This window comes from Juglans microcarpa x Juglans regia, chromosome 1S (assembly GCF_004785595.1).
Source record: "Juglans microcarpa x Juglans regia isolate MS1-56 chromosome 1S, Jm3101_v1.0, whole genome shotgun sequence".
Taxonomy (NCBI): Eukaryota; Viridiplantae; Streptophyta; class Magnoliopsida; order Fagales; family Juglandaceae; genus Juglans; species Juglans microcarpa x Juglans regia.
In genome coordinates this window covers 2,041,899-2,058,828 of record NC_054595.1, presented here as the reverse complement: position 1 = coordinate 2,058,828, position 16,930 = coordinate 2,041,899, and the positions used below count along the sequence as shown (strand labels likewise).

General features: G+C 36.5%; 1 protein-coding gene across 1 annotated transcript; it reads left to right on the top strand.

Moving 5' to 3' along the window:
• The first annotated feature begins 9,164 nt into the window (after positions 1-9,164).
• On the top strand, positions 9,165-16,922 carry LOC121246692 (BEL1-like homeodomain protein 2). The gene is made up of 5 exons (XM_041144925.1): positions 9,165-9,545; positions 9,820-11,285; positions 12,482-12,867; positions 13,531-13,591; positions 16,088-16,922. The coding sequence occupies exons 2-5, from the start codon at positions 9,897-9,899 to the stop codon at positions 16,775-16,777; spliced, it is 2,526 nt and encodes an 841-aa protein (XP_041000859.1). The 5' UTR covers positions 9,165-9,545; positions 9,820-9,896; the 3' UTR covers positions 16,778-16,922.
• Positions 16,923-16,930: the final 8 nt, after the last annotated feature.

The following is a 16,930-nucleotide window of genomic DNA, read 5'->3' as shown; positions in this document are numbered from 1 at the left end:
TGCGGGTAACACCTCTATAATTTGTAAGGAAAGCAACCATTAGTAACAATATAGAAGTTGTTGGAACTAGTTAGGATTAATACCAACGAGTCATGCCCATATTAAGACGACGATATATTCTATTTGCGATGGATTGAAATCAATGCAACAGATGAATTGGATTTTGCCCACTGGTTTTTTCAAAAAATCAAATTGTTGCAATTACACAATTGCATCCAGAAATAAATAGTTAGTACCAACACAAACGTTTGTTGTAAAAGTCCTACTCTATTTCAGTGTGCCTAGCTTTAATTTAATACCACATGTTAAGCTATCGTACTTTGTACGTGGTGGCAATCTCCACCGATATCTACAAGTACTATAGATACCTATCAATTTCAACACGTACGTGATTGTACGTGGCATTAATGTACGCGTACATGCCACATAACATTGTAACTGATATCATGTGCTCCAGGCAGCATTGTAGATAGTCCCTCTCAACTTTAAGGCGATCGTTCTCTTGCTTGGAAAAATAAGAGAACTTCCGCCACTCATGAACTTTCTCCTTCAAGTGGGCCCTATCATCCATTATCAAAGACGCCAAAACATCCACATTCTATGCAAGCACAAAGGATTAACTAAACTCTGTACAAGCAAAAGATATAAACAACGCAAAAGATAACAGGCGCCACACAAGCAAAAGGGTATAGGGAAAAGAGTCTTACCGAATACAACATTTTCCTCAAGCGCTTGGCCATCTCCACAGCTGGCCCTGAAGGAGGCGGGGAGCAATGAGGGCCAGCATCTTCCACCCAACTAGCGTCCCCCACTATAATAGCTTCAACCCATGCTGGCCACCCCAGGCTCAGGGTTGAGGCCATAGCGGCCCAAGCTCGAGTGCAGGCACTCCCCTAGAGGGGCTACCATCATGCTAGGCGCCAACCTACTCATCGATTGACTCATAATGTTGGGTGCCAACCTGCTCATCCACTAGCACATCACGCTAGGCTTTAATCTTCTCATTCATTCTTTCCTCAAAGGCGCCATCACCAACAGCGTCCTAGCCGCCCACCAAAACCTCGCTTTTGCGAGGGGTAGTGTCCCCATCTCTACCGAACAAAGAAGGGTTTGGTGAGGGAATTGACACCCTTTCTTGGTCCGTAGGCGGGGTCTCACTGCTCGAAGTAGTTGTAGGAAGAGAGTGTGGGGAAGAATCCTGCCCCCACGGTGGACAGTGCCGTCACCTTCAACTTCAATTGTAACCTCGCCGGCAATAAGGGCAGAAACATCAGGCACGCCTTCCCCAGACACCCCCAAGGCGAAAGCGGCGTATATGTCGCTCAAATCGCCTCCCCAAAAACAGTCGCATCCACATTCACTCCCTGCGCCACCTTCGTAACAGAGTCAGAAACGCCACTAGACTTCACGCCCTTGCCACAGGGACGCTTCAATTTTCGTCCACTGGTTTGGGGGGCACTCCTTTTCGCCAGGGGTGGTACTACTTTGAGTTTGGCCCCCTAACATGGGCGCGACTGGGCACCACCAAAAACTTATCTATATTGGCAGGAGAAAGGAGGTCATCCGACCACAAACCATCGCGATCGTGTTCCTTGGCCCATTCACGAACAATGTCAATACGAGAACGCTGACTATCAATCAGCTCCAACAACATGCTTTTATCATCAGGGACCCGTCCCCAATTAGCTCTACAAGGGTAATCTTTTACATGCATTTCGTCGGCAGGGAATTCTCAATTGCTACCAGAGATGAAGAAAAACTTACTAGTCCTTTGCTTGGTGTTGGAATAGCGCCCTTTGAAGGTCGCCAGGTGTTGCCTGCGGAAGCGAAAACTGCAGATATTTCCTGGTAGAGACGCCACGCTGTAAAAGGAAAGAAATTCCTTCACCATTAAGTCCAGATACTTCTCCTTGAAGGGGTCCAACACTAGGCGGAAGACTACACAAGCACACATTAGCACACGCCACGCCTTACTGTGGAGCTGGGCAGGGGCAAGCTTCAAAAAGTGCAAAACGTCGCATACTGAGCAAATGAAAGGGAGGCATAACCCATTAGTTAGGGCACAAACCGTTAGAGCCACATCTCCGGCTTAGCCCTCTCTGTCGACGCACCCCACTTCTGGAATGGTCATGTCCACCAATTCGGGGATACAGAAAGACTCCCTCAAATCAACAAGGTCCACCACGTTCAGGACCAAATGCCAAGAACATCCGTCGAAAAAGCGGGGTTCCGAGCAAGGGAGCATTCACCCTTCGATTGGGGGGGAAGCTTTCGTAAAACCACGTTTGGCCATTGCAAGAAGGAGGTGTTCTTGAGAGTGACAAAAAAAAATGCGAATGAGGCACGGGCAGAGAAAATGCAAAGGAGGCAGGGAAAGGAAATATGAACAAATAAGGGGAAGGAAATGCAAAAAGAGGAAGCACAAGCAGAAGTGAGCGGATCAAGGAGAACCAGGGAAAGTAATCATAAGGGTTCTTAGGAATCCAAAGGTTGGCTATGCCGACGGTTGCTATTTCTTTTGAAAACCATTTAATTAGCGGGAATAGTTATTGTTGGCGTAAGCCATGTCCTTTCAAAAAAGAAAGGGTATGGGCTTGAGCATACCAACTAGCATAGACCCCAGCTAAGTAAGGGAAAAGCGCAGATGTACGCCCACGAACCAGCAGAGTAGGCAATGGGTATAAAGAATCAAAAGTTTAATTTTTCATGTGCCAACACAAAAAAAAATTAGTAAGGTAACTGGAGGAGATATTTGGATCCCATGGGTAACCAAGCCCACGACTAGGAAACCGGCCCAAAGCTTTAGCTTCGGATTGAGAGGGCCATAACCATGACCATGACCACGTGGCAGATAACTCCAAAGAAATTGGAGAGCTAATTAATAGTTGGATGCAATCATCTTAAGATAGCTAACTCCTACAAAACAGGAGATATCCTCCCCGATTAATAAGGAATCATGAAGGATATGCACATAAGAATGGTGATTAGATTCAGTTGCCATCACGCCACGTCCATGTCCTTTTATAAATAACCAATGAGAGGTAACAAACATTTAACTTCATCTTTACATACACTTATTCTCATATTGTGTTACTAACTTAAGCATTGGAGTCTCTCTAGGGCAATCGGTGCCGCCTCTTTATTGGAGCAGGTCATACGTACGGTTGGTGGTGTGAAATACATCTTTTACAAACTCAATTGCAAACTAGGGCCATCGAGGTAACTTATTATTATTTTTTTTTGGGTAACCCATTTGTAATAATAAATACTATAATAATATATACATGATGAAGCTCGATATATAGACTTTAGACTTTAACTAGAGACCCTAGCTAGGTCGTAAATCCAAAATATTCACAGAGAGAGAGAGAGAGAGAGAGAGAGAGGACCGTTTACTTGTTTGATCTACATGATTAGTTTGCCCTAACGTCCGGTAAAACCTTCCTCGAAATATCTAGATAATATTGGAAAAAGAAATTGCGGCAAAATAGTTGCCACGTAGAACAAAATAAGATCGATATTGATGGTAACCACGTACCCTCATAATTAACTAGTTAATTAATGTGATGCATAATTTGTTTCATCAATTGCTTTCGTACTGATCAATATATTGCAATCGAGAAAATGATCAGTGCACAAATTAACGATCGGAATATTAATTGTACACGCGCGTGACAATGTTTCATGAGAGATCAGGATCAAGACATCACTTTGTGTTAATTAATACGACATTATTATAATATAATATATTATAGTTTACATAGATATAATATTATTCATATGTGCACGATCAACTTAATTACTTGATGCTTAATTAGTCATGTTCATGCATGCATATGCATGATCATGATGAACTTGTTGAATAATAATTGAGATCATCAGATCCAGACAAGGCAGTCATGATGTGCTCAAAATGGATCACACATCAGCTTTTGGTCCTGTTTCCCAGTGGATCAAAACCTTTAATAATTAAGCCAACATCAACATGCATGCATGGTAGCTAGCTGCAGATAGCTATTCATGTCTGGTGGCCTGGCAATTTGATGATCTTCAGCTAATTGATGCTCTCGTTTTTCCATACAAAGAACCAACTTATAATTAAATTATTAGGTGCATGGTTGATGTTTGTCATGCACGTAATTCTCCCAAGATAAAATAATAAAAAAAAAAGTTGAGTTTTAATTGTTGTTGCTTGAAATAAAAACGAAGCCATGCATGCCAAATCCAAACCTAGCTAGTTACCTAACCTTAACTTTCACATCACCAGCACAAGTACGGCCACCATATCTCATATAATCATTATAATTTTATTAAATTTTTACACAAAATATAATAAATAATTCAATTTTTTAAATGTTAAAATAAAAATAATATTAAAATTTTATATTATAATAATATTTTATTAAATTTTCAATAAAATATTTCATTTCATTTAAACTGTGTAATCAAATGAGACGTAAATAAGTGCTTTCACATACAAAATTTAAACGTGAACTTCAACAACATTAACAACATGACGAAAACACAAAAATGAAAGGAAAAAGTTGAAGCACTTTCCAAATTAATACAAATATATATAGGAGAGAGTAGTCCTATAAAAAGAAATAGCAAACCAGTTCGTGGAGGACACAAAAGTGCAACCACAACATGCCTGATGATAGGGCATGCTTGAAAGTTAATGAATTGAAATTTCAAAGGACATGCACGTGCAGAGAGCTGACTTTCGCACGTGAGGGGAAGATAATTAAGTTTTTGGTTTTTAGTAATACTTGAGTGTGTAAGTACAATGTTGTCATTTTAAAAAAAATGTGGTATATTATTAAAAAATTAATTATTTTTTTTCATGTAAGTCTCGTATTTATTATTTTTTTTAAAATGATTACATGATATTTATATACACACGACTGTAATTATTTTTATTTATTTCTTTCTTTATTTCTTTCTTTATTTATTTAAAATTTTTTTTTTATCAATTATCGATGAAGTGGGACTTGCTAGCTAGCCGGCTGCTTTGTGAAGCGTGTTAGAAGAGGGTGAGATTCATGTGACATCACCCAAAAAGACGATCGACAAGAGATGGGGATGAGGAATAGTAGAGGCGTTGGGCTGTCAATTTTCTCAAGCCAAAAAAATATAAATAAAAAATAATAACAAAGACTTTCTTTGGAAGTCAAGCACAATATTTATGTGATCATTTGGTTAGGTTGATTAACTTCAATATGCATATATATATGCATGTACATATCAGTACGGCTATTTACATACTAGAAAAAGGCTATTATGCCACCCCAAACGTACCGCTCAAATGTATCGTTTAGTAAAAAAAAATTATTATTTTTTATTTAATAATTAATAAAGTAATTTTAAGTGAATTGATCATATATATATATATATTTAAAAATATTTAAATCTATTAAAATATGTGAACAGAAAAATGAAAAAAACATTGAAAAATAACTAGCTGTCAAGTAGAGCGGGACTACTCTGGGGAGCGGAGTAGCTTGACTCTTACATTATATATATAATTATATTAAAAAAATAAAATCTCATCCTCGCACGATTGGTACTACTTAGCTATTTTGTTTTTTAGAAAAAAAAGTTCTTAATCCATTTGTAAATTACTCTTTACAAAGATATATAATTTTACTTATAATAATTTTTCTCTTAATTATATATCTGTGTATGCGTGCGCGGGATGAAGAGAATTTGCACCTCCTTTAAAAGATTAAAATGAAAATATGATCTATATAATATGGATGATACAATTAATATTGAAATGAAATTAAGCGTAATATATATATATATAAATATATATATATATATGCTATATATGGTGTCTTGAATATAAAATCATTTAGGAATATATAATGTAATATGATCAAGATCATTTATTAACAGCTTAATTAAATGTACTCAATTTGTTATAATTAGTAGTAGTACTAGTACTAAAAAGTATATATATAAACACGTACATAATATTCTTAATATATATATATATATATATATATATAGTACTACAAATTATATATTTAAAAAATAGATAAATTAATATTCTTACTTTTGAAGATTGAATTGCAAGTTGATGAATTAATTAAGATGATTTATTCTCTACATGAATTGGCTGAATTTTTTGAGGGTACTGAAGGATCAGGAATCAGAAACTTATATGCGATTCCTAGAGTACATTTAATTGGATGGCACTTGAAGGGGAACCAGATATTAATGGATTTTATTTATTTTTTAGAAAATGAAAAGGCATGCAATTAGCAAGCAGCTGGGTGCGTGCATGCCGACTAATAATAAGAAAAGCATGTTTTCTCACATGGGAAAACAGTATGCTCACCTACGCTAGCTTGTTCCCTCATGCATGCGTCTGTGTGTATTGATATATATATATATATATATATATATATATATATATATATATATATAAGAATTTCATTAATTCGTCTATTCATGATCAGTAACATGAAAACATATAGAATTAATAACCTGCAGGGAAGGTACGTACGTAATTTTTGCACTTCATGTGCTGGAAGGAAAATAAAAGACCATAATATTCATTTTATCAGTTAATCTTAATAATTCTAATTTAAACTCTTACCAACATATCCTTCGTATGCCAAAGGCATATGGCCTGATGGCATAACACCCAAACCTCCAAAATGGAAGTCTTGGGTTTGACCCCCCTCCCTCAATGATTAAAAATATATATATATATATATATATATATCCATCATATAATACTTAATAAAATCTTGATAATCACGATGACCATTTCATGTTATAAACTGAAGAATTCAGATTTCTTTTAGTTCAATGTAATTTACAACCATGCACCTATATATATAATATATAGGTATCGAAAAGGTAGAAGCTGCAAAAAATAAAATCTATCTATCACTTTTTTTCTAGCATCCTCTCAACATACATATCGGAACATTATATATAACTAGTTTTCAATCATTTAATACTATATTATAAGATGAGAGGAAGATGATGATAAAATATATGGCGACGTCAATGTAGCATTATATACATATATATATATATATATATATATACACACACATTATACTCCGGAAAGGGACATGGTCCCACCAAATATTAATATATCATTTTTTTTTATTATCTTGGGGATAAGGTAATTATTTTATATTAATCCAAAAGAATTTGAAGAAATATAATAATAAAGTCTAAAATTGTGTACGAGCATTCAACATCCAAAATTCTAAGTACTACTCCCATAATTGAATTTACAAAGTGCCTAATCAATCCCTTAAAATGGGACTCATGGAATTACGAATACTAGAGACCTTAATTATGCCTAATGCACCATTAAAGCTAACTTCTTGTTTGGATGGAAGTATTCTAGGATTATCAGAAATACTTAAACACCTTGTTTAGATACATTTTGAAAGAAATATATATAGATGTCCATCGATCGGGGGAAATATCCACATTCGATCCTGGCAGGCCATGATCAGTACTATATATATAGGAATAATGTATTTTTATTGAAATGGATAAAATTAGTAACCTTGATTTTTTTTTTTTAATTGTATGAGAAATTAGGGGTTGTTTTATATATGTTGGTTGACTTGTGCTTGTTATTTGCACCATATACTAAATAAATCATGTAGGTTTTTCTATATTTTCTTTTGATCTTTTGTATTTTTAATTGTTGGAATATATTTTATGGGTGCATTAGAAAAGCATGAGAGTACCATATTAATCCTAAAATCCTATCAAATATCGAGTCATTCACAAAAGTCATGGTTTGAGTTCAGATTTTTTATCATCACATTTTTTTTTAAAAAAAATTTGGATGTCCAATAAAATATTAGATTCTCAATCCTAACATCAATTTGAATGACCATGATTCCCCTCCAAGTTGAATGACCAACTACCTATTTTGCATACAATATTCCTTCCAACAACTCAACCTTAAACCTAGCACACAACTAGATTACACAAACATGGATCATCTCGAGTGACAATATCCTACGTACATGAGTTTCCAATCTCCATAGCATGCACTACCACGAGGCTCCTAGACATGAATATTCTTACATTAACCATACGCAGATCAGGACAAAACCACTGCACAAGCACAAACCGCGCGCAGCCGTTGTGGCCACATTACCGCGCGAGCCCTAATTTCTCACCACTTCTCTATCTAAGGGATTCCCAAGAAGCACACACGCATGACTGCTTTAAAAGCTTGCGCTCTCAATTCTCTATGCACATATGTTTCTCTCCCTCATGACCTCAGAGATCAAACGTTTGTCTGTATATTCAATATTAACGTTATATATATATATATATATATATATATATATATATATATATATATCTTGACATTACCAAACCTTAAAGCGGTTATTTGTGCCTTTCATACAAACCTAAGTTGTCCCAAGTCCCCCAGCCCTCATCATGTCTAGCAATGTGGCTCCAGCCGCCGCCGGCCTTTCTTTAATTTGATTGTTTATACATATAATTCCCTTAATACACAAGATTAACAATAAAAATGGCCAAAATGACCTAGCCAACCAGCATTAAATTTGCCAATTCATGACAATTATTAGGTAGGGCATCATGGTCATTCGAGGAAATCCGGCCAAAGGATATATGGTGATAGTTTGGATCATTGAGAGATGACTTTGTACTGACCTTATCTTTATTTTTATTCCGTAGTTTGCGTTGGTTTCCAAGCTGGGACGTATGGAAAATGACAATAATTGCGGACTTTTGAATGGTGTTCTCGTCATTTCACAGAAACCAAAATACATATTTACTTAAAATTGAGAAAAATATGTGAATGAGTTGTCATTGATAATAATTTTGTTGAAAAGGCCAGTTATTAATTGGTCACCTCAACTTGTAGATCGATCAGTGTGTGGGACTTATCATATATATATTCATATATATATATATATATATATATATAATGTGCTCATGATGATCTTTATGTACAAGGCCATTTCTGTCCATTAATTAGAACAAATAATAATAAATCAAAAGTCCTTTTTTTTTTTTTTTTTTTTTTGTATTTATATGTTGTACGTTTGTCTTCTTTTACATGTTATAATATTTCCATTTAATATAAATCTTCTTTGACAAAATGAGCTCAACAAATGGAATAAATACAAGTTATAATAATTGGTGAGTAAAAAGGAGGTGAAGAAGAAGAAAAGCGACGGCCTCTCTCTCTCTCTCTCTCTCTCTCTCCGGCTTGAATTTCTTTTGAGAGAGATATGATCTGTCCCCAAAGCTTCCGTTTTCATTTTATATATAGCATATAAACTTCCATCTCTCTTTTTCCGGAAGGTGATTGCAAAAACACTTATACTGCAGAGAGCAGCTGAAGAGTGAGAAAGAAAAAGAGAAAGAGAAAGACGACAGACAAGGAGCAACGTAAAGGGAGAGCGAGAGAGAGAGAGAGAGAGAGAAAAGAGGAGGAATTCAGGAAGCTTTCAATTACCGCAGAAGAGAGAACGATGTCTGAGAGCTTTACATCCTTTCACTCTCTGCAACTCTAAGAGGTACATACGCACACTCATATAAATACACACGCACGATGAACAAAGCTGAAAATGATGATCTAGGGAAGTAAAAAATAAAAATAAAAATAAAAAAGCACACCAACAAAGACACATCCTGTTCGCTCCCTTTGTTTGTTCCTTTCTTCTTTCTGTTTAGTACTAGTCTTTTTCCTTCTTATTTTTTTTCGTTATAGATGAATGACTCAAGATACATGATGGGTATTCTTCCATTTGATTGTCTCTCATGGCTGATCCGTTATCAATTAATGAACAGCAAGGGAATTAGACAGTACTGTGTGTTGTGCCTCAAGAGCAAAAGAAGGAGATGATGATGAAGATCATGATTCTGATATGGAACTAGTAACACCTCCACTTACACCAATTTTCTCGCACCTAAAGACCCACCATTCAATTTCAATCCCAGAAAAGTCCAATTCTGCCAGTTCTATGTCCCAAGACTACCAACACGGCATCTTCAGCTTCTCCAATGGATTTGAGAGATCCGCCGTGTCACACCATGAGCAACAACATCAGCAACATCATCATCACCATCATCAACAAGCACAGCAACACCACATAGCCCAGCAGATCCGGAGGGACAAACTGAGAGTACAAGGCTTCGAGCAGTCACCGCCACAACTGGTGGGGATTGATGAAGAAGAACCTGGGGGCCTTCCGGTGTATGAGACGGCGGGGATGTTATCAGAGATGTTCAATTTCCCTTCTGGGGGTGCTACCGCTGCAGACTTGTTAGAACAGCCGATGGCACCGAGCTTTCGGACCCCGCGGCCACAGCCGGTGGCAACAGGTGTGGCCAACGAGTGGTACGGATCAAACAGACAAGGGATGGTGGTGGGGCTCGGACCCTTGGGAGATGCAAAAAATCAGAATAGTGTGAATAGCCGTGATAATCTAGCACATCAGCCTCATCATCATCATCATCATCATGCTCAGATTTCAAGCATTAATGCCGCGGAATCAGCCGCTGCCATGCAGCTTTTTCTAATGAATCCACAGCCCAGATCTCCATCTCCTCCACCTCCTTCAACTTCTTCTACTCTCCACATGTTGCTTCCAAACCCATCCACTTCTCTTCATCAAGGGTTTGCAGCCTCTGGGGCTGCTGAAGGAGCATTTGGACAATTCACTTGGGTACCCGATCATAGCAGTCATGATGGAGGTAACACTGGTGCCCAACTCAACAACGCCAGTGAAATTGGAGGGGTTGTGGAAAGCCAAGGCCTTTCATTGTCTCTATCGTCTTCGCTGCAACATCTGGAAGCGGCTAAAGCTGAGGAATTGAGGATGGGGGATGGTGGGTCGATATTTTATTATAATCAAGGAGCTGGAGGCTCATCGTCGAGTACTGCTCAGTATTATAAGAATTTGGGTGGCCATAACCAGACATTGCATTTACAAGGAGTGGCTCATAATAACCATCAGGTTCATGCTGGGATTGGGTCCTCATCATTAGGTATGGTGAACGTGCTAAGGAATTCAAAATATGTTAGAGCCGCCCAAGAATTGTTGGAAGAGTTCTGCAGTGTTGGTAGGGGGCAATTCAAGAAGAACAAATTTGGAAAGCACAACGCAAACCCTAACTCCATTAATCCAGGTAACAGTACTACTTCTGGTGCAGCTGGTTCTTCATCATCCTCAAAGGATCTCCCTCCATTGTCAGCAGCTGACAGGATTGAGCATCAAAGAAGGAAGGTCAAACTTCTTTCCATGCTTGAAGAGGCATGTAATCTTACTCTCCTCACCTTCGATCTCTCCCCTCAAAAGTTAGCAGTCAATTATCATTTGGCCTATTTATTTAGTTCAATATTATCTTTTAAAAACCACCAGGACAAAATCAAAGTTCTACCCAGTTTTCATATAATTGACACTCTAAATATATATATATATATATATATATATATATATATATATACACATCCGTATCTACAAGCTGCCGGCTGGTGAAATATAGGATCATTTGCGTGTGATTACACACTTCAATTCTTTTTAATTTTATATTTTATATATATTACTGAATGGATTGGGGGTGTGTGTTAATTATATAAGAAAACCGGGTGTTTTGGTTTGGTGAAAATTACCTACGAGACTACTATAATGGGAATATTAATTATTGCATCCGCCAGTAAGGTGAGATGTTCCTTGTGATTGGAGATGGAGATGATCATGGCTAATATATCTAAGCCACACGCCACATCACGTAGGAAGTGTAATTAATTTCATGAACGCAATTGCCTCTTGAATATATACATATATATATATATATAGTAGGTAAAGCCAGTACTGATGATATTCCTTATAATTAGTTGACTCATGTGCACAAATTAACGGGGGCTGTATTGGGAAAAGAAGATATCATACATGGGGATCATATTCTTTCTTCTTTAAACCATCGTGTCACTACTGTAGCAGGCTTTGGTGCAAGAAGCTGCATTTATTTCTCAGCTTTGGGTTTCCTTCATGAGCAATGAATCAGTCGTCTTAGGCTATTCGAGGCCTGTATATATTTATATAAAACTAGATCTGCCAATGGGGATTCGTCTTTCTAATTCTTTTTGTTTTTTCTTTGGCTCAACTACTCATTTTTCGCAGTACGTGTTTTTTTTGTTGACTTTCTTTATTCCAAGTCGTTGCTTAATTCTTAATTTAATTTACGTAGTACTTATCTTAATTGGTGGGCGATCGATCGAGCTAAATCAGCGCTGAAATTGAAAGACTTTGTGCGGGTATCCATATTCATGTGTCTTAACGGGATAAGATCAGTACGCTATCATAACATATGCAATTTCACAATTTATTTATTGAAAAAAAAAAAAAAGAGCAGTACCTTAATTTTTTATAGTGTTTAACAGGACTCGAAAATCTTGAGGATATTGACTAATTTGATTATTATTTATCCGATCGACATTTATGTGCAGGTGGATCAAAGATACAACCACTACTGTGAACAAATGCAAATGGTGATGAACTCATTCGATCTGGTTATGGGTTTTGGTGCGGCAGTCCCTTATACAGCTCTTGCACAGAAGGCAATGTCACGGCATTTCCGGTGTCTAAAAGACGCAATTTCAGCACAACTGAAGCATAGTTGTGAGCTTCTCGGAGACAAAGATGGTGCGGGGACTTCAGGAATAACCAAGGGAGAGACTCCAAGGCTTAAACTGCTGGAGCAAAGCCTAAGACAGCAAAGAGCCTTTCATCAAATGGGGATGATGGAACAAGAAGCTTGGAGACCCCAACGAGGGTTGCCTGAACGTTCGGTGAACATCTTGAGAGCCTGGCTTTTCGAGCATTTCCTTCACCCGTATGTTACCTTTACCTTATATATATCAGCATACCTAATAATTATCAAAACCATGAAAGTTGAAACATCAACCGATCATAAATAATAAAATCATGACAAGATTTATTTTGTTAGTTTTTTTTTTAAATTTAAATTTTGAATTTCAAATTTCTTGATTTGCAACGTATCAATAAGTGATATGTACATAAGTAAATTTTTTGTAAAATTTTCTTAGTTACATTTAGCATTTTCCTAAAACCATATATACTGCATGCTTTTTCATTAATTTCTCAGTTAAAATTAAGGCTGTTTGATTAGTGTTTAGAGCACGAGTCATTAATGCAGTGCCCTTTATTAATAATGAATTTGCTCGACATCAAAAAGCTGTAAAAAGAGTTCCATTAATTAAGCTATATCAACTCTCTCTCTCTCTCTCTCTCTCTCAAAACTGATAATATAAAGACGCATCAGTAGTGCTGAGGAGAGTAGTGGTCTGCTTTACTTGAGCTGCAGCAAGCAGCTACCTGCCGCTGGATCTCTCTTTCTTTTGTCTTAGATTCTCACGCCCATGCAGGCAAACAAGGAAATGATCCAATCCCGTCTAGGGGAACAGAATGCTCGGTGTTTCTTTGTACGTACGTCATGGGCAAGAACTTTAATGTCATTTTCTGGTCTCTTTCTCAGGTATCCAAGCGATGCAGATAAACACCTGTTGGCACGGCAGACTGGCTTATCGAGAAATCAGGTTCGTCCTCTCTACTTCTCCTTTATCTCTATATAAACCAGGACTAAAATCTTCAGATTACATTAATGAAGGAGAGAATCTTTTCTGGATGCTGCGTGGCCGCGCGTGCATTGAGAAGTCCAGTAATGCTTACAATAACCATTTTTCACAAAACTTTAGAGAATATATTGGAATATTTAAATAACTTATTTCATATTTAAATAACTTATTATAGAATTACAAAGGTTTGAACTTAGGACTAACGTTTTAATAGTGTCGTGGCAATTAAATCACCAACTATCCTATATAAAAACATAAGTTTTCGGAATACGAGTTGTTACTCCAATTGTCTCAAAAGAAGTTAATAGAAAATCATGATGAGTTTAATAAATTGAAATTATATATTATATATATAATGTAACACTTATTTCATCTGTGAGCCAAATTCTCCTTAACAAGTGAATTGAACGTGTTAATTATTAATATTTGTTTGAAAGAAGGTAAAATGTGGACTAATTAGTTTTAGAACTCAATCAAGACCTCCACACACACACACACACATATTATCATACATCATATATCATGTACTAATTATTTCAAGAGGTTAAGGCCAGCTTGTTTGTGTAGTAAGCTATTTTCATATCAAAAATTCTATGTTTATGTACTTTTTGCACACTTCACTAATGTGATTGACTGCATTACTTTTTTTTAGTATAAAATAACTGTTTTGGTCAATCAAATCAGTGGAGCGTGCAAGGAATACACAAAAGTGATTATATGTAATATAACTCTTTTCATATATTCTCTTATATTTGCTTCTTATACACCACTCAAACACAAAATACTTTTTAATTTTAAATTTTTAACTTTTTTATCTAATCATTACCTAATTATTATCTAAACACAAAACCTTATACAATTTTTTCAAATTTCCAAACAAAACACAACAAACAATAAAACTTTTTCAAATTTCAAAACAAAAGTAATATATATTCAAATAATTTTTTAACTTTATAATATTGTTATTTAATTTTTCTCTCTCATTTCCTAAAATTCAATAAAACATCTTAATTCAAATCATCTCACTACCAGTTACAAACAATTTTTTTACTATTTACAGATATTCTGAAATATTTTAAATTTTTAAACAAGCCTTGAATTGGTTAGAAATAAAATAATAATAATTTGAATTATACTTACTAACAAGGAAGAAAAGGACTGATCATTGTAATTAATTAAGGAAGGAAACGGCAGCAACTTCGGTCGGATTTGCATGGTTTGAGTTATATTTGTCTGGTTAATTAATTAGTTGTCTTTCTCTTACTGTGTTTCTTAATTCCTCCATTAAATTTTTTTTTTTCATTTGCATTTGCTCTTTTCCATCACGACATAAATTCTGAGGATAATTAGAAAGGAACGGACTAATTAAAGTACATGCAGTAGAGGGTAGACGTGAGAGTTTAATTTGCGGATGAGACGTGCATGCAGAGAGTTTGCAGCTTTGACTCTCTCTCTCTCTCTCACAGACACAGTACATGCACACACATCTCCAATGTCACCATCCAACCACACGGTGCAGAAATGGGCCAATTGCGTCCTTAACATGATCATTTAATATACAAAACAATAGAACTATTATGAATTGTTCGTGGTTTATCTGTCGTGTACAACTCATGACTAAGGGTACATATACAGTAAGAAAGAAGTTCTTCAAGTACTTCCCAAGTCTTCCTGTAGTACTAACTCGATCGGCTTAATAATTACAAAAGTAAGTTATCCAGGCTCGTTAATGGAGCGACCTTTGTAATTAATAAGCTAGCTAGGTTGACTGTTGTGTTTTACCAAGCTAATTAGGGTTGTCATTTCAAGGCCTTTTCAGATCTTTGAGTATCAAATTTAGTGCAGGATTGTTCATTGTTTAAAATATACATAAGCTTGCAAAGTTTTTGCAAACGAGTCATTTACATTTACATATAATATATATATATATATATACACAATTTATATTTGACCTGACCACATATATATGAATTTGGAATACGTAACATATATGCAACCATGCAATCGTACGTATAGTTTAATTCTTCACCAATATTACAAAAGAAAATGCAAATGATTTTTTTTTTTTTTTGGTACTCTGTCGTGTAGTCATTATATGCCTAGCAATACATATTTTCAGTGGGAACGTACACATTTGAAGTGGTTGAAAGCATCTGTAGTAATAAATAATTTATTTGCCCGGCCAGAAACAAGAACAAAAAGATAATTTGTCACTGATCATGCATATAGCGCTAGGAATGATGATTATTTAGGGTCGAAATTATTATATTCATAGATCGAAGTAATACTACTTGATCATGATCACTTCATGATGATCACCGGCCGGCCATTCCATGACTTACCTTCCATGCCAGTATTCTTAATTAATTGTTTCAATGAGCTAGCAGGACATGTTAATTTGGAGTGCAAGTTATTTAATAATCTTGTATATGATGATCATGATGTGTGTTGTTTCAGGTTTCAAACTGGTTTATTAATGCCAGGGTTCGGTTGTGGAAACCCATGGTGGAAGAGATGTACCAGCAAGAAGCGAAAGATGTGGATCAGGAGGATACAGATCAGGAGGGATCAGAAGGAGAAACTATAAGGAATCAAAACAGCAATATTATTGGCCTCAGTACTACTACACAAACTCCAATGCCCGCAACGACAGCTACAACACCAACATCAACAACAACAGCATCAATATTACCAACAGCATCAACAATATTAACAACTACCACGCCAACAGGCAAAAGATCCGATGCCAATGCGTCTGAAAACGACCCTTCACTTATCGCAATCAATAGACATTGCTTCTCGGAAAACCAAGCAAAGCTGCAGGGAAACTCTACCACCATCACCACCGCCGCCGAGGTGTCACCGCCTGTGTCACTCTGCTTCCCGGCGACCCAGGACTTGAGCTCGGAAGGCCTGCACCAGCACAGATCATCAAATATGGCTACCGAAGACACGTGTCGCCGTGGCAGCGTGCTTGCAGCTGACTTTGGGACCATCTCTGGGAATGCTGACAATAATATTGGGTCTGGTAATCTCATTAGGTTTGGGACCACGGCTGGTGATGTGTCACTCACTCTGGGGCTACGCCATGCAGGAAACATGCCAGAGAAAAGTTCTTTCTCAGTTAGGGACTTTGGAGGATGCTAAAGTTCATTAGCAGCTTAAAGGAAAACCTAAGAAAAAAAAAACACTTTTCTTTATGATTTTTTAATTTTCTTGTCCCAACCCATTATGAAACACGTACGTACGGGGGTCTATTATATATAATTGTATAGTAGATTGTTTCTCTGCATATTTTTC